The 23712-nt window shown below is 43.2% G+C and overlaps 1 protein-coding gene across 7 annotated transcripts in view; it reads right to left on the bottom strand.

The window, feature by feature from the left end:
* Positions 1 to 22069, bottom strand: part of PLCL2 (phospholipase C like 2) — a 103901-nt gene extending 81832 nt beyond the window's left edge. For 2 of the 7 annotated variants that reach the window (XR_008747389.1, XM_055805317.1), the window contains exons 1-2: positions 21494 to 22064; positions 20304 to 20833 (exon numbers count right to left, since the gene is read on the bottom strand). Coding sequence is in view for 3 of the 7 variants with exons in the window: in XM_055805317.1 (XP_055661292.1) it covers positions 20304 to 20624 (321 nt within the window). In the remaining 4 variants the exon portion in view is untranslated. Of the gene's footprint in view, positions 1 to 20303; positions 20834 to 21493 lie in introns of those variants that run through there. The other 5 variants (XR_008747388.1, XR_008747390.1, XM_055805316.1 and 2 more) reach the window with 5 other exon arrangements.
* Positions 22070 to 23712: the final 1643 nt, after the last annotated feature.

Raw genomic sequence — 23712 nt, 5'->3', positions numbered from 1 at the left:
AGATTTTTTTATTAACACCACTCTATTTTCAGTCGGTGAAATTACAGGAAGAGATGTACAATTGCAGAAAAGAGAGAAACTGGTATTAGCAGCAGCCAGGGAAATTTGAAGACAGCACTTGTAAAGCCAGTCCTGATGGCCTGTGTGCTATGCCAGCTTTGTAATGATTCAATCTCTAACACAGACTGAGCCAAAATTTTTAATTAATGTATGTAATATTTAAAAAATTAAGTACTCTAAAGAGCTGTTAAGCATTGAAAAATCACGTTGCAAAGCTGTACTAGCTGTAAGCAAGTTTTCTGATCACAAATCTATCATATTCTGTACATTCATCGACACTAAACCACAAGAAGTGGTTTCTTTAAAAGACATCAGCATATCAAACCGAAATACACACACAGAGGAACTCTAGACCATACATAATGTATTTATTTGGGAGAAATCTATTACTCTGATGATTTGGGACATGTGAAAACCACGGTCTGGCTGGGATGGAGTCAGCTTTCTCCACAGCACCCTGTACGGAGCTGAATTTTGGATTTGTGACTAGAAGAGTGTGGACAAGACACCAATGTTTTGGCTGCTGCTGGTTAGTGCTTGCAGCGTTAAGGCTCTTTTTCTATCACTCCAGCAAACAGGCTAGGGGTGAACAGGAAGATGGGATGGGATATAGCCAGGACAAATGACCTGAACTGGTCAAAGGGATATTCCATACTGCATAACAACATGCTGAGCAACAAAACTCAGGCAGCAGAAGGGGATGATTTATGTTCCAATGTGGCTGTTGCTCAGAGACTTCGCCGGTCATTGGTCTGCTTGTTGGAGGTACTGAGTGATTTCCTCTGCATCGCTTGTTTTTCTTTCCCCTCCACATATTCAACTGTCTTTAGACTGAACGAATTTTCTTGCTTTTGCTGTTCCTACTCTCTCCTCTGGGTGTGGGAGAGGAGGGCAAGCAAGCGGCTGTGTGGGTGCTTGGCTGATGGCCAACATCAACCCCGCTACACATGGTAACTTCAAGATCCTTCCCAGCCCCGTTTTCTGCTAAAAGGATCATCACTAGCACCTTCTTAGGATTAATAACACTGGCCTTGTTTTATTTAAAAGATCAGTATCGGGAAGGGGGGGGGGGGGGGGGGGGGAATATGGAGAAAAAATAGCCAAGAAAAATAAAAATACTGCAGAGCAAGCAATAAAATGAGTAAATTTCTGACTAAGAAAACTTACCGATTCAGTTTCTTCTGGGGTTGTATTCTCATTACATTGATACTAAACCTGTATACACTTCTATAAGTCACAGAAATAATTTTAGATTCTGAAGTTGGAGTCATTCTACCATGTTGTTCAACAGCTGTGTTGCCAAAGTGTTTCCAAATTTTTTTCTCAGTAGCCCAGAAACTGCCATTTGTTTAGTCTAACCAGTCACAGTCCAGATTGTTTTTTCTCGATTCTACTTCCAAATTATCTATGGCTTCTAGTACTCTAGACAGAAAATGTGTCCAACCATCGTCTGAGGAACTAACCATTCTCTGTTATTTCCCTTGGGAGAAAAGGAGATTTCTCCCAAAAGTCTTGACAGACAGCAGAGTTCAAAGCCTCCAACTAGTATCAAAAGTAACATAAGAATCCTCACTTGAAAACAAAACCACAATTCCTGTTAACCCTCCAGGCAGAGATTCTGCCAGTCTAAGCAACCAGATTTACAAGGTCATCTTCCTTAAGTTTTTGGGGTTTGTATATAAATCTACATTCTAACTTGGATCTACAATTTTTAAAAAATAAATAAATAAAATAGAAAAGCACGGAAATAATACAAATAGGTTTTATCTTACTTTCTATTAATCGGTAATAAAAATATGGCAGCAGTAAAGCTTGAATCCTAATCAGGAGTTGTGGAAGAAATTCTCTTGTAGCCTCAGCTTTTAGGGGATGAACACTGAGAACTGTCATTTTCATATCTGCAGAATATTCTCCGGTTCCAAATGATTCAGATTGACCTGCTAAGGACCCTCCAGATGAACTGGACTTTACCAGTTCCCATCAGTATATTACTAAACGCTATGGACAATCACTGAACAGTTTTCTGTTCATTTTCATCTCTCATACACACATTTCCTGCCCCCGCTGAGCATGATGAAGTAATTCCAGTACCCACCATGAGACAGACACAGATATCTTAAGTTCAATGCAAGAACTTTGTTAATGGATTCAATCAGCAAGCAATTTCTGTTAACAAAAGGCCAGCTTGAACTCCTTAAAAAGAGGAAAAAAGCATCAAGAATGAAGAAATAACCTTCCTCTTTCCCACAAGCAGAAGTCATCAAATCATTCCAATCATTTTCAGAACTAAGAAGCGTTTTCTTTTTTATTTGGGTGAAAGAGGTAAATGGAAGGGGAGGAGAATAAATAAAAGAATATAAAGCTTGTATCTCCCTAGAGAGGCTAATCCTGGGAAGAATAATTCTCAGCACATTTGCCAAAACTAGAAGAAACAGAGTGAGCATGTGCTGGAAGAAGGCTTCATCCAAACCAAGAAGGAACAGTGTCAGCAATTTATTTCAATACTTTTCTGTGATCTTTAAAATTTTAATAGTGGAGAAAAGCTATTAAGGATTCAACAGCACACAATTTAAGATTAATCCTTTGTTGTATAATCACAGTAACACTGTATACTCAAATAAGAAAGGACAGAAAGTAACTACACTTTAGTAGTGAATGAGGATAAAATAGAAGAGACATTTAAACAATGCAGACAGACAAGATGCAGAAACAGGAATGCCAAACTTTAAATGAGGATGTTAATATGACAGATGTTTCAGAAGCTCAATGTAACCAAAACTATCAGTGGGAAATTACTACCAGCACTCAAGTTCACGAAGTCAAAATAAGCTGCTATTGTGGAATAGTTCTGCTACAGGTGAAAGGTGACTTACAGTTAAATCAGATAAACTCACTGTCAACACGTCACAAGATTCACATGCATTGCAACTCCAGGTGTGGCCAAGACACTTTCACATTCTAAGGAAAAAGAGGCTGAGGGACACAGCACGTTCTTAATAAAAGACTTGAATTCTTTGCAAGTAGACTGGACAGCTGTTGTGTTAAAAATATTATTCCAGTATCTTGTAAGTTGTACATCAAACTCTCTATAGGATAGCAAATGTGACATCACAATATTAAATACAAAGTGAAATAAAGAACATGAATAAGGAATGATTGCTCACTATCTCACCCTACAAAAAGAATTAAGGAGACATCAAATTAAACTAGCAACTGGCAGATTCAAAATAAAGAAGGTACCTTTTTCTTACAAACACGTTTGAGACATGGAACTCTGAGCCACAGGATATGCTACAGATGCCAAAGTGTACAGGGTTCAAAAAGAAACTTTGAAAAATAATGGGAGCAAAACCTGTTGTTTAAATACAGGTACTAAATATGAGAATACCACATCCGACTCAGAAAAACCTTGTGCAATAGGTCACTGAAAAACACAAGGTCCATATTGAGGGATAATGATACATATTTACTTCATCCTTGCACTTCTCTCTGCAAAAAGTGGCATGGGGCGGGGGTGGGGGGGAAGCACTGAACTTTGTTATTATTAAAGTCAAAGCACAGACCAGAGCTTCACTGCCTGCCTCCTCCTCCTTCCACACTGAGGTTTCTGAGACGATGGAGGATGCTGTCCTTGCTCCCAAGCACTGTGGAACTTGAGAGGTTGTTACAGCACCTGTGCACCTCCCTGAGGCCTCCCAATCTCCACAGAGGTGATGAGGCCGCACAGCTGGATGCTTGGCTTCCCAAAGCTGCTTTGCTGCAGCTCTCACCCAGCTTCCCTAGGCTGGCAGCCTTGACTGCTGCCAAGGGGAAAGCAGCCCAGCAGGCGAAGGCAGCAGTGATGGCTGCACTAGCCATAGCGTGACCATATCCTCCAAGTGACTTTGTTGTGAAGCACCTGGGTGGCTAGAGGGGCTCCAGTGTGGTTCTTCCGTACCTTGTCCTTCCCTGTGCTAGAATCCAGCCAGCGCGCATAGATCAGGGCCAGGGCAGCCTGGACATTCAGGACTGAGTTGTCTTTTTTAGTTATTAAGAGTTCAGCCTTTGCCAAGCCATGCAACTCCACTCCCCGTACTTTTCTGAGTGGACTGTCCCCGACTAGTATCCATTAATGGGGCACTCGGCCATCAGCTTATTTTGCCCTGTTGCTCATCCTTTGCCTAGATGACCTACAGTTTTGCCTTCCTTGCATGCTTCTCAAACCCTGCATTCAAGCATTCTTCTGCACGCCTACTTCAGTGGAGACAGGATAGGAGATGGGCTAGATGCAAAAAGGTCATTCTTAACAAAAGACTTAAGAAGGGGGGGGGGGGGGGGGGAACACGGGAGAAGGGGGGGAGGGAAAGGTAATGTGTGGATAGAATTAGAAGTGAAGGATACATGATGCCACTTTAAAAGATGGCTTTTGGCATCAAGTTTTCAAGTTTTTCCTTCTATTTGAAAAACTGCCAGATTTCATTCCAAAGTATTTGTTAAGAAACATTGTCTTGATTATGGCTCTGTTCTTTACATTGATTTCTGAGACCTTGTTTCTTTATGATATACAAGTGCAAACAAATGTCTCAGCCCTAATAAGCTTTGCAGTAAGTAACTGGACGAAAATATATTGTGAAAAGTTGAGCATAACAAATACCTTTAGTAAGCCATCTCAAAATGATTTGGTCAAGGAACTGGAGAAGAGATGCCCATATACTTCGAAATGTTTCAAGTGTTCATGGTTGAAATTACAGCTTAAAACCAGATTTTTCTTTCTAAAAAAATTCTGACATGTAAACAAAACAGGGTTATAAAATTCTAGCAGGTGTCATCTTCTCCCAATCAGTTATTGTGAACACCAAAAGAAAATTTAAAATGTGAAATAACTGCATTTTTTAGTAACAGTTCAGTTCAAAGTCTCCTACAGTTTTAGCACATTTCTCATCGTGTTTTACAGTAACAAATTACGTTAAAACAAAGATTTCCTGGAGGCAAGGAGAAATGGCTTTTCACTGCTGATTTAGAACAAGTAATGAGTTTGGCAAGCTACAAAAACAACAGAGACAGAAATGAGGAAGTTTCAAACAGCAGAATTTCTGCCTCACAGAACTGCAGCTAGTCTAACACACAGAATGAGCACAGACATAGTGAAGAGAATTTTCCTACCATGTACATAACCATAGCTGGATGAGAACATTTCTCACTCCTGAGCAGTAGTGCAATGTAAGACAGAAGTCCAAACATGTTTTATTTTCTCTAAAGTGTTGTCTCCCTTTCCTCAGTGTAGCAGATGCAAGAATGGCGGTCATGTTCGTTTTCCCACTGGAACATAGGAGAGAAAATGCAGCCTCCTCCCTGAGGTGACCATGGCTCTCATTAAAAGCAGGGTAGAAACAAAATAAAAATACATTAGACACAAAATTTTATTCCACCTGTATTAAGAAAAGAAATCTTACAAACTAAGAGCCATCATAAAAAGAGCTGTGTTTCCAGAAGGGGAGTTAAGAAATGTCACATTAATTTCATACACTGTAATGCTGAGAGAAGATGATCTGACAAGTCACAGACGGGTTTTGCTGCTGCTCAGCAACTGCCTCTCACAATAAGATCTCCCAAGACACTTTCCAGCAAGAAATTAACTGGCATCCCAGAAAGAAAGAAAAAAAACACTACCATAAAAAACTAGTAAGTGTAGCTTTCCACTGCGCTATACCATGCTGAAATCATTTATGAGCTACCAAAGTTGTAGGTAAAGGAATCAAAAATATTTTGCCTCACTCAGTCACATTATTCTTGGCATAAAACTCATCCTGATCCACAACCAGAAATCCCTTATTTTTTTCCCTGGCTCTCAAAAACCGCTCTACTACTTCGCAACAAGGAACATATACAATACCAACACTTAACACACCTCCTTCTGTTTGTTATCATAGATAATTCTACATTTTCCAAGTTACTCCTTTAAACATTGCGACTTTGATTTATCTCTCAGCTGTCTCTGAAATCATTGTATTTCCCCTTCATTACCAGCCCTGAAATCGGCTAACATTCTCAAGCCTCTCATTTCAGAAACCTTGGACTCAGATTCAAATTCTTGCCAAGTTGTTGGCCTGAAATAAGACAGAAATACTTTTTTTCCTTTCTAGTATAACAATTTAAGAGCTTTAAGTTGAGGCCTCACTCTTTCTTCTGAAGATTTGCCTGTCAAGAACAGCATTTTAACAATTTTTAACTATCAGAACGTCTTTTGTTTTTTTAACTGGTATACTTTAGGTCCTCGGATTTTTGCAACCAGTTGTAAGTTTTGAGAGCTTCGTAGAGCTGTTTATTCCAATTTCTCTTCCTCTACAGAAATTTTCATAAACAGTCAGCTAAACAGAACCTTGTGAACATCTGATTCCTATTACCACCACAGTATGTGGATGAAGCTTGCAGGGCCTCTATTCTAACACAATTCAGAAATATATGGTAATTGCTCTCAAATTGCTCAAGTAGTTTAAATATAGGAACAATTTAAAGAACAGTTAGCATTAGCATTCTTCCTAAACATAACTACACATCAGACAATTAACTACAAAACTCGTGAAATCCTTGCTGAAAGGAGTTTGAAACTACTTAAAATATACACTGGCACCTTGGTAGTCTTGCTAATAATAAAAAAACCCAAAAAACACAAAAGAGTAAGACAAAGTATGTAAATTGATAAAAAGTAAAATGAAAACGGTTTATCAGTATTATATTCAGTTACCTAATGTTATCTGCCCAACATAACAGCCGTCTGTATAATAATCAAATGGTCTTCCAAATGTTAAGGCAAATCTGATGATATTTGGTGTTTTCTTAAAATCCTTACAAATACTTAGATCTTAGGATCTCCAAATTAACATAAATTTTCTACGTATTCACACATTCCTATGCCAAGACTTGGAAAATATGGTGCACACGCAGAATGGCTTAAATCAAAGGACCGCTAAAAGGAAGCTAATACCTTAATTCTCATGTCTTCTGATTTTTGAAAAAAATCCTAGTTTGAGGAATTGACTTGTAATTTTTGAATGTTAGGGTTAGACAGTACTGTAGGCAAACATAACAGGAACACAAAGCATGTACTTCATACACTTCATCTCCAAGGGCTGCAGTACAGTTTAACCAAAGAAAAGGACAATCAAAGTAAGCAAAAGAGTACGCACTGTCTAAAGCAACAGGGGGACCTAAAGCAACAAAGGAAGAAAATTCAGCTGGGGAGTCCCAAAAAGTTCAAGGATCACGCTGAAGGCGTTACTACGATGCTTATGAGCTCTCTTTTCATGAGGACTTCCTGCAAGCCAATTTCATGGACAGGGATATTCAGTAATATCAGTTTTATCCTGAATACAATCAGAATCCAAGGAAAGGGAAGGTTATGAAGGACTTTAAACTGCATCATCAGCTGATCAGTGCAAGACCAATACCATTTACATTGTCCATGAACAAACAAAAGTTTGTTCATGATGAATTCTAGGCAAGTAAAAAGAGGAAGGTTCATACAAGTTTATTGTTAACAATTATATAAGATTTTTAAATCAATGGACCAAGAGTTCACTCTACTGTATTTTCGAAAAATCCTGGAATAAAGAAACGAAACACAAGAGCCCACTGAGCTTACAATCAAAGCAGCAAACAGAAGTTTGCAGTAGGACCCCATGACTTACTCCCACCAACCGTTGTAAATGGTGCAGATCAGACACACAGAATAAGTAAGGGTTAGCAGATGTGCATTTCTAGAGCACAGAACTATATTCTAAATATTTTAAGTAGTAAGCAAAAGAAAAAAGAAAAGTAAGGAGTAGCTTTCACTATGACTAATTTTGACTCTTACAAAATTTAGTGACATGGCAGATAGAGGTAAGGTTCTGAACCAAACAGAAAAAAGAACCGTAATGTTGCTCTTCATTTCTGGTTTATACACTAAAGAATTTCACTTGTGTTTGTTTTATACAAAAACCTTTTACACATTTAACAGCTGTGCTATATTTTAACAGAACACATCAGAAAAATTTTACTTCTCCATCACCTCAGCCACAAGTACCATTTGATAAAGTACTCTGAGCATCTACAGAATTGAGATAAAACCTGTTTCATGGTGGACAATTAGGTACCATGTTAAATCATAAAGTGGTATGTTTTCTTGTCAAAAGATACATTTAGCTGATGGTATTCCATACTGTAATTTTACTAAATTCACCAGAAAAAGTGAGAAAGACCTGAAATAAATTAATTACTTATTCACGTCAGAATATTTCCAATACATGCAGGGATTGTTTGTAGACGGTACTACAAATCTAAACATTAGAATCTAATTTTTTAAAAAATAAAATTAATTCTAGTTTCTTAGGTCTGTGGCAAGTTGTTAATTTTGCAAATCTTTTTTTAGAGGCCAAAGCCTTAATCACAAGGCTCTTTTTTATTCCCCTTACCTCACCCCCACAAATGATGGCAGTGAATTTTATATACCCACTGAGGACAGAGCTGAATTTGGGATCAGACTTGGAAGAAAAAAAATACATATTTGCTGCAGCTGACTACACTGAAAGTATACATTTAAGCTATGATTTCTGGTCAATATCAAAATCCATCAGCAATTACCATGACAAAAAAAAGTTAAGTTTTCTCCTGGCAAGGCAGGAACTCCTAAACTACTATTTTGGGAGGTTAAGTTCGGTATTTGTGGACAGAAATATTAATTTCCACACATAAAACAATGTAAACCCATGTCATACTCTATTCCTATTATTCCAACCGAGTGTGTGTCACTTTGAACCAGAAGAAAAATAACACATAATCAAACATTTGAAAACAAGCAGCAGAATTATCTGAAGCTCTTGAAATTTAAGAATTGCATAAAGAAAACATTGCTGACAGCGATGCTCAGAAATTATGAGTCAGGCACTGGACCTGGTCACAAAGTGCACGCACAAAAGCATGAGGATTCAAGAAGCCTCACAAATAACAACGGTGTCTTCTCCTGTCTCAACACGGCAGCCCAGCTGAGAAGGAACAGGCTCACAGGAACTACTCTGCTTCTCAGCAGCCACCAAGTTCTGAAGGGAAAAAGAAAACAAAGCAATTTCCCTCCTCAAAAGAGAAATAGAGGGGGGAGGGAAGGAGTGGGTGGGTGCATGGGTGTGTGTAGATAATCCCAAGAAAAACTCAGGACGGTGTCCTAACAGACACCTCACACCATTTCTACTTTCAACAGCTCAAGTGACAAAGTGTTGGGATTTCCTTCCAAAGTAATGCTGTTGTATAACCTTGTGGAACCTAAAAACTTCCAGTTATTTTTATCCTTCATTGCTTACTGTAACCATTTAGCAACCTTTTTAATCCTCAAAGGAATTATTCTCTGAGGGTGAAACGCTAGATGCTCTCCTGTTGTCAGGAAGCTATATGATCTCATTGTTAATACTTTGTATGAGTTTCCTGAAGTCCAGAAATACCTTCTTGGTTCTTCTGGACTCTGACATAAGTGTCCTGAAGAGCTTCACACATAATAAATGTAAAAGAAATAAAAAGGCTGAATAAAATAATCCCTTAACATGAGTGTTGGGCAAGAACCTTAAAACTCAGAAATCTAGGACATCCAAAATACTATCAGATTGCATTTACAAAAACAAGGACCTTCCTCTTTCTTTCACATTTAACAGCTTACTATAAAATGAAAGCACTTTTATTAGTACTATATTTTTCAGCTTTATACAATGTCCACGCCATTTTATTCTGTTACTGGGCAAACAAATGCACTTAACCATAGCCAGAAGCTAGATGTGCTAATCAGCAATGTTTTCTGCCACCAGCACCATAAAACGACTTTATACCATGTTGAAAGATTTCTAACAGAAATTCAGCCTCCTGCAATGTTAATGCCAGGCACTTCCAACACAAGCATCATCACCGGCACAGACATTCTTACACAGTTCTTCAAAGAGGTGGTTTTAAATATTTAGTAAAAGGTTTTAACAGCACTCTCCCATTGCCAATTAGCGACAGTGATACCGTTTAAATATTTGACGAGGACAACACTAAAAATAAATAAATTACAGTTCAACTTAGTATCACAATATTGCTAAACCTTCATAATGCCATTGATTTATACATCTGACCGGCACATTTGGAATACTATTTCAGTTCCACACTGCAAAAAACTAACAAAATGGAAGGAAAAAATAGATAAAATGGACCAGAACGAAAAAAAGGAAAGGAAAAAAAAACCCACCATCACAGAAAAGCTTCAAATTGGTGGAACAACTCAATACATTAAGATTCTTTAGCCTGGGGAAAAAAAAAAAAAAAGATGACGTAAAGCAAACATGATGAACACCTTTGAACTCATCTGTGGAACAGAGAAAGTACTCTTCCAACACAAGGACCAGGGGACAGCAGGTAAACAGGTAAGTAGCTGCCAGGTAAAACCAGGCAGAAGAGGACTTCTTCACACAGCACATAGTTAAGAAACTGCCACAGGACGTTACAGTGATGAAAAGCTTCCACAAGTCAAACTGGCCTCTGACAATTACAGGGGAATAAACGTCATGAGGATTATTAAACACAAAGATATCTTAGCTCCAAATCACTTAAGGCTGGGAGCAGATGTCAGGAAAGGAGGCTTTTTCTGTTCTTCTACCCCATAGCAGTTGCTGTTGGAGGCAAGCTGACGAGCCAAACGGACCTTGGGTCTGACCCTGGCAGAATTTCTCAAATTCACAAGGGCTGGCAGCTTTTGAAAACTGGGGTAACAGATGCATCTACCCTAAGCTGTGCAGTCAGCCTTCATCGTAAGCTCAGGCTGAAAACCCTGTGGAACTCAAACCCCCCGTGAAGGTTGACAGCCTTGCACTGGAGTCAGCACTCCCTTTTTGTTACTCCTTTTTGGGGATTCACCAGCAGACATGAACTATTGCAGTGCTGCACAGACCAGACAGAGAGCTCTGCTCTGTTCTAGCACTTCGCTGGGAATCGAAGGATCTCCACTAGCTATTAAAGAAGCAAAGCAGAGAATCTGCCCTCTCCCTTCTGCTGAAGCAGACAAGCCAAGCTGTAGGAGGGATGGGGAGAGATCAAAGAAGGGGAGGGAACAGACAGGGTGACACAAACTGGAACCAGACCAAGCAGGGTGGTAAAAGAGTAACGTTATGAATTCTTCCGCAGCTTTACTTCTGAATCTACAACACACCAAAAGACAACACAACTAAAAGCACTCAGTGCCTTCACACTATACCACCTCAGAGCAAATTCTGATTCAGGCTGGCCACTCGCTGAAGAAGGACCAAGCATGAGGCACACGGTATGCGTTATTTCAGATGAGAAATAAAGCTGAAAAAGGTCAACCTCAAACAATGCTTGTGAGATGCATCACTGCAACTACTACTACTGGGGAGAAAAAAAAGAGAAAATAAAGGAGAGTTGGACTTTAACAAATAAAACACATGCAATAAGGCATAAAATGCTTCTGGGGGCTCTTCAAAAGCAAGAAAAACATAGTACTATCCGAACTCAAACTACTTATGTCTGCCCTAGCTTTCTCCACTATGTGGTAGTAATGTGCCATGACTAAATACATTCTCATCTCACATAAATATTAGTCTTTTAACTCTAGGATTCAGACTGGAATTGCTTTTTGCAACAATCGGCTATCAGCTTATCTAAAAAAACCTGATTTAGTGAGCATTCCCTGTAAATGGCAAAATACATTTCAGTCAATCCAAGCTATCTCCTGAAGCAACTTATTTCCAACTACTACTGAGTTTTTCCTGCCTTATGTAGCAAAAATGTATGCATTTGTAAACACATAAATAGTGCAGTGAATAGAAGTATTATTTCAGCAACTCAGAAACTAGCTTTTCTCACAATATGTACATGAAAGATTCTGTTCCTAATTTACTGAAGGAAGAAGCATGGTAACTGTTCCTGTACCATTAACAGGAGTCACCTAAACTCAATAAACAACTGCCTATCCTAAAAACACCAACAATAACTCGTAGGAAGAAAACAATCTAAACTAAAGCTTTTACAGTGAACTGTATTATTGTCCTTTTAGTCCAAATTACACTTTAATAATACAAAGAATTATTTGTATAAATTTACACTTTATTTTAAGGAATGCAGTTAAAGTAAACAGATGACAATGTCAAACATTTTTACCATCGGGAACTAGATAATGAAACACATAAAGCATCCAGGGTTTTCCATCGTAAGAGGTGCTTCATAAAACAACCCACACAGACAGTTCTGATGCTGCAGAATTTCACATTCTTCCTCTCCTACCCTAGACTAAAAAGGGCAGTTAAGAACAGGGATATGTTCTCATACATGGATGGTAACACATCAGAGCACACACAGAACCTTAAAATGCTCTGCCTTTTTTAGTGAAGGCAAAATAATAATGTTCATAAGAGGAAAGGACAAAAAAAACCCAGAATAAGGAAATAAAAAAGAAGTTACAGTCACAGAAGCTCAACTATAAAAAGAACTTGAAAATTCTGTGGAAGTGCTTTCTAACAAAGGAGCAACAGGTCTTTTCCTTCTGCAGTACTGATCATCTCATAATTTAGAGGAAATATCAAATAATTTCCAGCAGTTTTAGCACAGGCATTAGGATAGTCCTGACACTAATATGCATATTATCAATTATCTGCTACGTATTTGTAAGGTACCTATTTCTCATACCAAAATAAAACCCACAAATAAATTTGATTAAATATTTTTACAGTAAATATGAAAATCTGGCTTAATATCTCGTTATTTTATATTTTTCATTTTATAAAACTCTCAGACGCTATTCTGAAAAGGGCTTTCTTTGTTTGTTTGTTTGTTCAAAGGCGCTTCCTGCCTGCCTGTGCTTATGAACTACGTACTACAATTTCCAGAACATGAGGATTTGGTATCCGCAAAGATCCCTGAACACAGTACACAATCTGAGGTACTCTGGGATATTTTAGTATTTATTCCAAAGGGTCAAATGACACTAAAAGGAATCCCAGGAGAGGCAGAAATGAATCACATCTATTTAACTTTCCCAAGGCTGTACCACTTAACACTGTGAGCCTCAGTACTGCTGACTTCCAGTCACGTGCTATATTGCACTCTTCACTGTCCCGAACTTTGGTGTTTTGCAAGGTCAAGGTCTAGGAGGGAAACAGTGGGTGAACTCAGGCATGCTCCTCTTCAGAAGCAAGGGATAGATGAGTCATATACTGACTGTTCTTGAAAAGAAACTATTTAAGTAGAAATTAAGACATGTACTGCGGTCAAGAGGATGGGCGACACATCCTTCCAAAGGATCGCTCCATACATATTCTCCTACAACAGGGAGAAGGAAGTACAGTGATAGCACTACCCCATGATTAAAAGGCATGCCAGATGTTAAAATCAACTGTAAAACAATAATGACAGTCTTTCTAAATGCAATAGAAAAAGAGAAAGATGACACTTGTTACTTGCTCTCCATAAAGACAAACAAACCATCCTCTTTCAATGCACCCTTCTTTATGCCAATGCTACAATCTAGCAAGTATATTATAAATTTGTACTTACTGCCTATTATTTTAATATATTTAGAAGGAAAGACCTTTTCTCATAACTTGTATTTCTCAACTAGATTCTGCAACATCATATTGCCCAGTTTACAGGCAGTAAAGAGTAAAAATAACTTGATTTTTATTTTAACTGTGGAGTATCGAATTTGAACTTGTATTTAAAACCCATAAACTACAATTATTTAACAACAAAAAAATCATGTATCATTGCATGATGGAAATGACAGCATAGTTAAAACTGGCCGTGCCCCTGAAGACAGAAGAGCTGCATGCATATTAGAAGGTAAGTTAAAATCAGAAAGAACCTGACAAATTGAAGATATGACCTAAATAACTAGAATGCAGTCAACAGGACAACTACAAGCTTTTAAACTCTGCAGATGATTGCTTTTGCCCCTATACAAAGAGGAATGTTTGCATAGAAGGATCACAAACAAAAGGTGATTAAAAGACAAAGAACATCTTACTAACAGTTGATCCTGTAGCAGAACAGTGAAACAGAGCAGACTGACCTCTTGAGGTCTCTTCCAGCCCTATTTTTCAACATTCTTTAATACACATATGCTGCTGCTTTTTATCATATTTCCCTCTTCTCCATGTATGTTGAACAAATCACTATACACCTTTCTTCCTTCAAAATCTACCAGCTAGTCTATTTAGATTTCTGAACCGTGAACACAATCCCACATTTGTGTGCAAAGATAAGTTTTTTAGAATCAATGTCCTAGTATTACATTTTAACTTAATCTAGCCCTTAAAGATAGACAATTGGCAAATTTTATTTAACAGGGTTTTTTTAATCGAGTCAGTGGGAATAATACAAACATCATCATCAGTATCTCCCGTGGACCTGCAAAGGCTGGGAAACTATGCAATTAACTTGTCCTGTCAGTCTCAGTTTAAAATTTTTAATCTTCCATGAATGCAATCAAACCATGGGAGCAACGTATTATCTGTGAACCACGGGTAGGAGTCCACTGCTCTAACTCCTAGTTTATAAAAAGTCTAAACTAATAGTCATATCTTTGATCAAGCCTGATAATAGGCATAAGAAAATCTCATCAGGTATTCATAATAATTTTTAAATTCCATTAATTGATTTTTCACCACTGAACATGCTGAACATGTTTTGTGCGTACTCTAAGGCTTTGAGGGTGGACGGAGTGAAGGAGTTCCTATTATTCACGCTAGCCAAGCTCTCTTCACTCAGTCAACAGAAATAAGAGAGATAAGCTCTTCCAGAAGAGAAGTCAGAGAAGTTAAATTCATCCAAATTAAGCTCTCACTCCAAGTCATATTTTGGAAACAATACTTTCTCTTCGTGGGCTATAGTACATAAGCTAACTAAATTACACAATTAATTTGGGTAAAGTGAGTATCCTCACACATACATTTATACAAACATATTTATATTTTTTAATTGTGTTACACATATCCAAATAAAATTTTGATTACAGTGGTCCACAAAAAGTACTAATGCAAATTAAAATATATACCAAATGCAATGCACAACATACCCACTCAGTGGCTGTGACATAACTCGGTCCAATGTCACAGTTAACAATAAACTGCCTTATATATATGCCTAATTACGTCTTTGGTATGACAGAAAATTATTCAGGAAAAACTACTATATGATGTTAAGTACTGTTTTAAAATACAGATTATATTTTTTGAAATTAGGCAGTCAGTACACAAGAAGCAAGCAGTAGAGGAGGAAGGAGGAATACAAATACCGGTAGGTGCCAGTAACTTTCCGTGCACTAGCAGAGAGTCCAAGAAACCAGAGAAAGTATTCTCTAAAAGCAAGCTCCAGGATTTATGGAGCTGCAGGTTAGCAGTTCAGAGCTGACAAACCAGAGATCAGTTAGATCTACAATAAATCAACAAGAAGAAACTAAGAAGCAAACAAACAAAATAAACCCAGAAACAGCTCCTCAGAAAAATCTGTGCTTTGAAAGCCTGCCCAAGGTAAGATGGAGGAGTAGCTTATCTATCACAGCCTTGTTTCCTAAATACATGCTTGTTTTGTTGTGTCAATTTCGGTGTCAATTAGCACACCTCTGAGCAAAGAATCTTCTGTTGTTAGGGCATTTGTGTCTTCCACACAGACCTTCTGTAATTAGCAAGAATTCAGCTCACACTGTAGGGTTTTGTTTCCAAAGGGGAAAAGGTGTGGAGAAAGAAAGTAGATGCTGGGTTTCTCCTTCTTTCCTCTGTATGGCTGTTTTCTTTGAGCTAAGAGACGTTCACAGGATGCTTAAATACACTTTGAACTGCAAGATGGACTCAGTGGAATTTCATTTTACAGAGTATTATAGGAACTGTTGTAGGAAATTGCATTACAGGAAACCATAGTTAGTTGCACCAATGAGAATATGGAAAAACAAAATAGTGACCAAAAAAACTACTACATACAACTAAGTGGTACATAAATTAGTTCACAAATCAGGTATTCGAAGAGCCTGAATCCCATGAATGAATGACCTGTTGTCACCATCACCTCTGACAAATCAGAATATCATAAATATGGAGAGTAAGAAACAGAAAGTGGCAAAGTCTCCATAAATACAGATACGCAGTCCCTAGACCCCAAATTTGGTTCAGCAAAGGTAAGCAATGAAATAGGCTATTCCACAAAATTTGCTCCAGTTGGAGGGTACAACCTTTAACACTTTCAGCCTAAACATAGCTTTTATATGAGTGAAAGGCCAAGTAACCTACCATGGTATGAAGATCACATTAGTTCTTCCAGTAACACAGGCCCTACTACCTGTCATCGTCCCCGATAACACTTCAACCTCAAAAAGTATATATCCTCTTGTAACAAACAAGAAAAAATTACACAGGTGCACAAAATAAATAAAAATGTGGAACCCGTGAAAAAAGAGAAAGAACAGAGACTGCACATAAGGAAGGAAAGGAAAAAAAGTCAGCAACTGCTCTGAGAGTAAGTTATGAAAGCCAGACAACCAATGGAAGCACAGATTAAAACCAAAACAAAATACACTTCTGTGCTCCTGATTTTCATGCACAAACATGCAGTTCTAAAGACTTTAATCTCAACTGGAACTATTATTCAAATGGCAATTTTCTGTTTGTGACTCAAAAGCCTACACAGTAATCGGCAGGCAAAACATTTAAAGTATTAGATATTCCATAAACATGCATTTTACAGATCAACTAGCAATGTTTGTTTTGCTTGAAAGTATGAAACCTGCATCTGCATGGGACAGACCTGTTTCCTGGGGTTACTCCATATATTCTTTAAGAGCAGTTTTAAATCATTGATATGTTACAAAAACTCCAGGAACATTTTGGAAAATGGGTAACATTTTACTTTTCCCACTCTGTTTTACAGACTTTTGTTCTGCAAGAGCGGACAAGAAGTATCTTAAGTTTCCTACTCGTGCCAGATTTTCCAGAAGGTTTCATATCGAAAACTAGGCACCTATGCAACCAGGTTCAAAATGAACTGCTGAACTAAGCAGGCAGAAGAATATTCAGTATATATGACAACAAACGATTTTTCCCAGCATTAAAACAGTCATACCTAAAATAAATATGTACCACATAACTTTAAATGTAACATTGACAGATTTTTCCACTCATCATAATTATTCAAACAGTAACACAAAGTTGTAGTAATCAGTTCTTGGCAGCTAAACAGATTACTGTTCACATTTGCAAAATGGTATTCATCAATAATAACAGCAGAAAGTTGAATAACTTTATATTTCAAAGTGCTGTCATTTCTGTAGAAACTAAGAACCTTGACTTAGGTATTCATGAAATGTAATCCAAAACGTATTTCTTTATCTCATGCTTCTTGATCTTAACACATCACAAATCCCTAGGTATTGTATCCTTGTTTGGTCCCCAGAGAGACAGAAGGTTGCTGGATGATCAAATCATACACTACAAAACAGTCTGATGGCATGACACACACTGCAAACAATGCTAGTATCTTTCTTGGGCTACCACAGAAGAAACCAAACAGTGTTAGGAAATAGCAGATCTGTAAAAAAAAAAAAAAAATCACTGGCAAATCCAGTTAAAAAAAAAAAAAAAGCAAGCTATTCCAACACCAAGCTCAGCTGCCCCTTGTCTATTGTTATTTCTTTAACACACACACACACTCTCAAACGTACACACCCAGCATCACTGCTGGAACAGGAAGGGTGGGTGCAGCCTGTCAGATGTGTTCCACTGCTGACTGCCCTTGCTCTCCCCTTGGTTTTTATAACAAGGTCCAGGAGACTGTAACACAACTTGAGATACCTAGTCTTGCATTTCCACACAGGTTTTTCTATCTTCCAGCCAAAAGAACAACAGAGGTGATGGGCAAAAGATGGACTGAACGATGTCAGAGAGTTGAATGATTGTGGGGTATTTCTGTGGCTTTAATCGTGGTGAAGGGATGAAGGGTGGATTGTGTGTGTAAATTGTTCACTTCGTTCAGTGTTGTAATGGTGTGATTTTGATTCTGGTGCAGGGAATTCTTTTTCTGTTGATGTGACTGAAGTTTGTGAAGATTGTGTGATGAATGTGGATTTTAACAATAATTCTTAAATTTAAGTGATTCACAGAGGTGAGGGGTAGAATCTATTGGGTTTGTATGACAAGGGGGGGGGGGGGGCAGGCTACAGGGGGGGCTTCTGTGAGAAGCTGCTAGAAACTTCCCCTGCGTCCGACAGAGCCAACACCAGCTGGCTCCAAAACAGACCTGCCACTGGCCAAGGTCAAGCCCATCAGCAATGGTGGTAGCAATCTGGGATAACATACTTAAGAAGGGGTGGGATGGGACTGGCCAAGAGCAATGCAGCCAGAGAGAAAGGAGTGATAAAATGTGAGAGACACAGCTCTGCAGACACCAAGGTCAGTGCAGAAGGAGGGGGAGGAGGTGCTCCAGGCACCAGAGCAAAGATTCCCTTACAGCCTGTGGTGAAGACTACGGGCAAGGCAGGCTGTCCCGCCTCAGCCCATGGAGGTGGAGCAGATCCCCACCTGCAGCCCGTGGAGGACCCCATGCCGGAGCAGGTGGATACCCAAAGGAGGCTGGGACCTGTGGGAAGCTGTGCTGGAGCAGGCTCCTGGCAGGACCCATGGAGAGAGGAGCCCAGGCTGGAGCAGGTTTGCTGGCAGGGCTTGTGACCCCAGGGGGGACCCACGCTGGAACAGTCTGTTCCTGAAGGACTGCACCCCATAGAAGGGACCCATGCTGCAGCAGTTCATGAAGAACCACCACCTGTGGAAGGACCCACATTAGAGAAATTCATGAAGGACCGTCTCCCATGGGAGGGACCCCACAATGGAGGAGTGGAAGGGTGTGAGAAGCCTCCCCCCGAGGAGGAAGAAGCAGCAGAGACAGTGTGTGATGAAGTGACTACAATGCCCACTCCCCGTCCTCCTGCACTGCTTGGTGGGAGGATGCAGAGAACTGGGGAGTAAAGTTAAGCCCAGGGAGAAGGGATGGGTGGGGGGAAGGCACTTCTAAGATTTGGGTTTATTTCTCATTACCTTACCCTTGTTTGATTGGTAATAAATTAAACTAATTTCTTCCAGTCAAGTCTGTTTTGCCCGTGATGGTAATCGGTGAGTGATCTGTCCCCGTCTTTATCTCAACCCACAACCCTTTCATTATATTTTCTCTCCCTCGCCCAGCTGAGTAAGGGAGCGACAGAGTGGCTTTGGTGGGCACCTGGCATCCAGCCAAGGTCAACCTACCACAGCTGATTGTGGCGGCATATAAATATCTAAGACAACAACAAATGTAGCTTGATTTTGATCTAGCTGATCTTGAGCAAACTCAGTTGTTAAGTGCTTGAAGTTGTGCTTCATTTTACAGCTAGTACAGCTGTTATACCAGTGGAGTCATTTCTCTCTGTTCTCTCAACCGTTTCACTGGAGTTGGGAAAGCTAACCCAAGACAGCGTCATCTGTCAGGAGCCGTGGATTTAAGAAAATAGAACAAGTTTATTTGTATAAAGAACTGTATTATAAACACACTCCCATTCCTTTTTGCCCTACCTACATTCTACTGTCGATGCTCCCCCTACTTTTCAAGCTGAAACTGTCACATTCCGAATATGCAGAGCTAAGTATAAACAAAGATGTTTCTATAGGTGAAGTACAACGCAGCCTACTGTTAAATGAGCTGTCACTTCTAACAAGAAGAATGCTCCTATTCCACCTTCTCCCACCCCCGGCCCAATGAGATCCCACGTCTCTCATCACCTGCCGTGCGCCCGTCATACACACAAGCCAATGGAGCCACAAAACTGCTCTGCACAGGTGCATCCCAAACACCAAGGATACTGTGTAATCCACGTCTCTTTCCCTGCCAGGCTGGTGCCCATGTTGTCTTCCCACCAGCCAGTTTCTCTCCCCTTCTCCACCAGGAGTTAGAGCCTTCTGTTGTAATAAACCTCAAGACACGATGCTCTCCCTAACCCCCAACCGTGGATGTGTATAAAGCCACCCTCTGTCATCTAGTTCCGACAAAGCAAAAATCAAGTCCCCTCGCCACAGGAATAAAAAAAAAAAAAAAAAAAAAAAAAGAAAAGAAAAAGGAAGAAAGAAAAAAGCCCCCTATCCTTTCAGCTAGGGCCAAGGCTCCGTGAGCCAAATCTGTCGCCCTGCCTGTGTCACAGGGAAGGAGCCAAGACCCCGATGGGGAGGAGCAAGTGCTCTTACCTTAATTATGCTGCTCCTCCGGGGGATGCCGGGTTTGCCTTCCCGTTGTTGGCCGGTGGTAAATCCTTTCTCTTTGCTGCTGCTCCCCGGGCTGGCAGGAGCAGCTGATCCCGGCTCGTCGCCGGCTCCCGGCAGGGCACAGTCCCCGTTGGAGACCCGGCTGCCTGCGCTGTCAAAGCGGGATCTCCCGCCGCCGCCGCCGCCGCCTCCGCCTCCTCCTTCCCCATCTCCTGCCTTGAAGGCCACCTTCCCCTGGGCCGGCCCCGGGGAGGACGGGAGCCCCCCGCCGCCGGTGCCGCCACCGCTGCCAAACTCCGCCATCAGCCTCCCTGCCTACAGCAGAAACGATATTGCCGTCCCCCTCCCCTCCTCCCGCAGCTGCTCGGCGGTGGCTCTTCTTCCGCTTTCTGTGTATTTACGATCGGGGGATTTTGAGCAAAAGTCTCTCCCCTCCGCACATTTGGCAGCCGAGGCCGCGTCACTCCAGGCGGGGGGGACAAACGCCTCGGCGAGCACCAGTCCCTGAGCACCTGGGGAAGGAAAAGAAACCAAACGTGACGGCCGCCCCCCACGCGAGACGGCGCAGGCGGGGGCGCGTTGCACCGCGGCGCGCACACCCCCCCCGCCCCACGGAGACACGCGCGAGTGGGAGGGGAGGGACCGCGCGAGGTCCGCGTGAGGCGCCACGCACACGCGCGCCCCGGCGGGTCTGGTGCAGCGCAGCGCGGGAACCGAGCGCGGAGGGGAGAGGGGCCGGGGGGGGGCGGGAGGAACTGCACCCCTCGGGCTGCTGAGCCCGGGAGACGAGCGACGGCGGTATCTGCAGCCCGCACGGTGAAACCGACAATGGCAGAGCAGCGAAGCGGGAGCGAAAAGAGAACTTGAACAACACGCCCCAAAGCCCCCGGTCCCGGCCCCGGCGAAAGCCCGTTCCACGCACAGCGGGGGCGGCCCCGCGCGAAGCGGCGGAGCACGAGCAACAACGCCGCCGCCCCGCGGGGCACCCTCCCGGGCGCCATCGGCAACTTTTCTCCTCTCCCCGCTGTCTGCCGGCATCCAGCCGCCTCGCAGCGCCCGCCGCCGCGGCCCGGGCAGCGGCACCCCCAGCCCGCCCGGCTACCGAGCCGCTACCCGCCGTGCCTCCCGCCCGCGGCCGGGCCCCTCCCGCACGCTGCGCCCCCGCTACCCACCTCGGCGGCAAGGTAGCAAGGGGAGCCCCCCTGCTGCCGCCGCTACCGCTGCAGTAGCCGCTTTCCCCCCTCTCCCCTCCTCCCCGCTATGGTCGCCGCCTCTGCCCGGAGCCGGATACAGAGAGAAACCGATTCATGTGGTTGCTTCCCTCGCTCTCTGCCGCTGCAGCCGCCGCCGTCTCCCCCGGCTCAGCGCTCGGCAGCAGCCCCGAGGGGGGAAATGCCGGCAGCGCCGAGGGGTGAGGCAGCCCCGGCCGCCCCCGCTGGGAAACTCTCCGGGGAAGGCAGAGCGAGCGAGCCGGGCTCGCCCCCCCCGCCGCCGCTGCCAATCACAGGGGCCGGCCCCGCGCGGATTGGGCGGCCCCGCCGCTAGCACCCCCCTCCGGCGGCTCCCGGGCGCTCCGCCGCAGGGCACGACCGGCCGCCGGCCCCTGCCCTCGCCCCGGGGCTGCCGGCGGATTCCTCCACACGCTCCGGCCCCGCGCAGACGCTGCCGGCTAACGCAGACAAGCCCGCTCTTCGGCGGCGCCCCGCGCCCGCCCGCATCCTCCGCCCTCCGCTCCCCTCCGCCCGGCGGCCGGCGCAGCGCCGCCCGCACCCACCCGACGGCGGCCCCGCCGCGCCGCGAGCCCTTCCCGCCCCTCCCGTCGGGGCCCCGCGCCCTCCGCCCGCCCCGCCCGGCGGCCGCGCCCCTGTCCGTCGCGCGCGGGGCCACGGCCGGCGGGGCACGCGGGAACGGCGCGGGGGCGCGGCCCAACGGTCCTTCCCGCGCGGCGTGAGGGGGCCCGCGGCCGCCGCCGGGGGGTGGCCTGGCCCTGCCGCCGGGGCTGCGCCGGGGCTCGCAGCGTCCTCGCTGCTGAGGCCAGTCGCATCCGTTAATTAATCAATAAAGAAGCGAAGGTGGTGGAGTGCGGGAATATTAGAAGCTTAATGGAAGCTGTAACTCGCCGGTTACCCTACGAAGTGCGTCTGTGATGAGGCGAGCGCGGCCGGCGTGCCCATACGCGCTCCATATGCACGTGTTGACGTTTGCTGTGGGGCAAACACGAGTGACTTTGTGTATGAGGGATAATCCACAGAGCTACACGTTTATTTTTACCTCTTGACATGGCTGCAAGAGCTTGGTATTTCACGATCGAGCTGAATAAAAGGAAACGAAATGCCACAGCTGAGGCGCTTGGCCCTCTGCTTGAGATTCAGGAGCTGAGTCAGACGGGGAGGCGCTGCATCGAGAGCACGGGCAAAATTAGGAATCGCAGAAATAGGAGTGCGAAGAATCACGCTCAGCGAAGCGACACCTAAGACGGCCCACGTCATCTGACCTTCGGCATTTGGCTGAAGGGCTTAATGCAGGAGCTAGACCCGGATTATAGTCAAACGAAAGCGCTATGCTTTTAATTTAGGTTCCCCTAGTTGCCCCCTGGAGATCGCTGACGGTGCCTGGAGTCTTGGCACCAGAGACCAGATACCTATCATCAGTGCCTAGAATAAGGCAGCACAAATACCCTGTGTGCTGGTGCAAAGTCACACGGTGGAAACACTGGAGTGAAGGGTACGTTTTCAGTCCTGTGCCCCAGCTCCAGGGCCTTGCCACGGACTGGAGAGCAATGCTTCCCTCCGTTGGTGGCCCACCGGCTTGAGCTGCCTCCAAAGGGAAAGCACCTCCGTCTTCTCTGGAACACCAAGGGGCAGCTCACTCCTCCAAAACACCTGAGAGCCGCGGGGGGGTGATGCCTTCTCCTGTCTGTGTTTACTGATTAGATCACTTGGAGCGTGACAGCCCTTATTTCGATCCCCCCTCATCCTGAAGGGATTCACATCCTTGTCCCCACTGCCATTAGATGGCTGCCAGCTTACAGACTGGTTGTAGTGAGAGCGTTCTCCTCACAAAGCTGTGCTGCACTAGAGAAAGGACAGCAAGAGACACTAGACCAGAAAGAAGACAGCGGACGAGTGGGAAAGTAACTGCAGTTTAGCAGTGATCCGCTCATGGGTGTTATTAAATAATCATCTTGGTAGCAAGGAAAGGACCCAAACAACTCACCTTTGGGGTGAGAGGTCCAGTAACTATGATACAGGAGCCCACTTGGTTTTGTATGAGGGAAGTGCCGCACCACTCCCACAGAATAAATTTGCTTCAGATGCATAATAATTGCGTACGATAAATCATTAATCTCTAGGCCATGAATCGCAGGCAATATTCTGCCTGCAAGTCTGGA

Source organism: Falco peregrinus, chromosome 5 (genome assembly GCF_023634155.1).
Source record: "Falco peregrinus isolate bFalPer1 chromosome 5, bFalPer1.pri, whole genome shotgun sequence".
In the NCBI taxonomy this organism is placed as follows: domain Eukaryota; kingdom Metazoa; phylum Chordata; class Aves; order Falconiformes; family Falconidae; genus Falco; species Falco peregrinus.
Note: the sequence above shows the minus strand (reverse complement) of the source record. Positions and strands in the feature narration are given on the sequence as shown.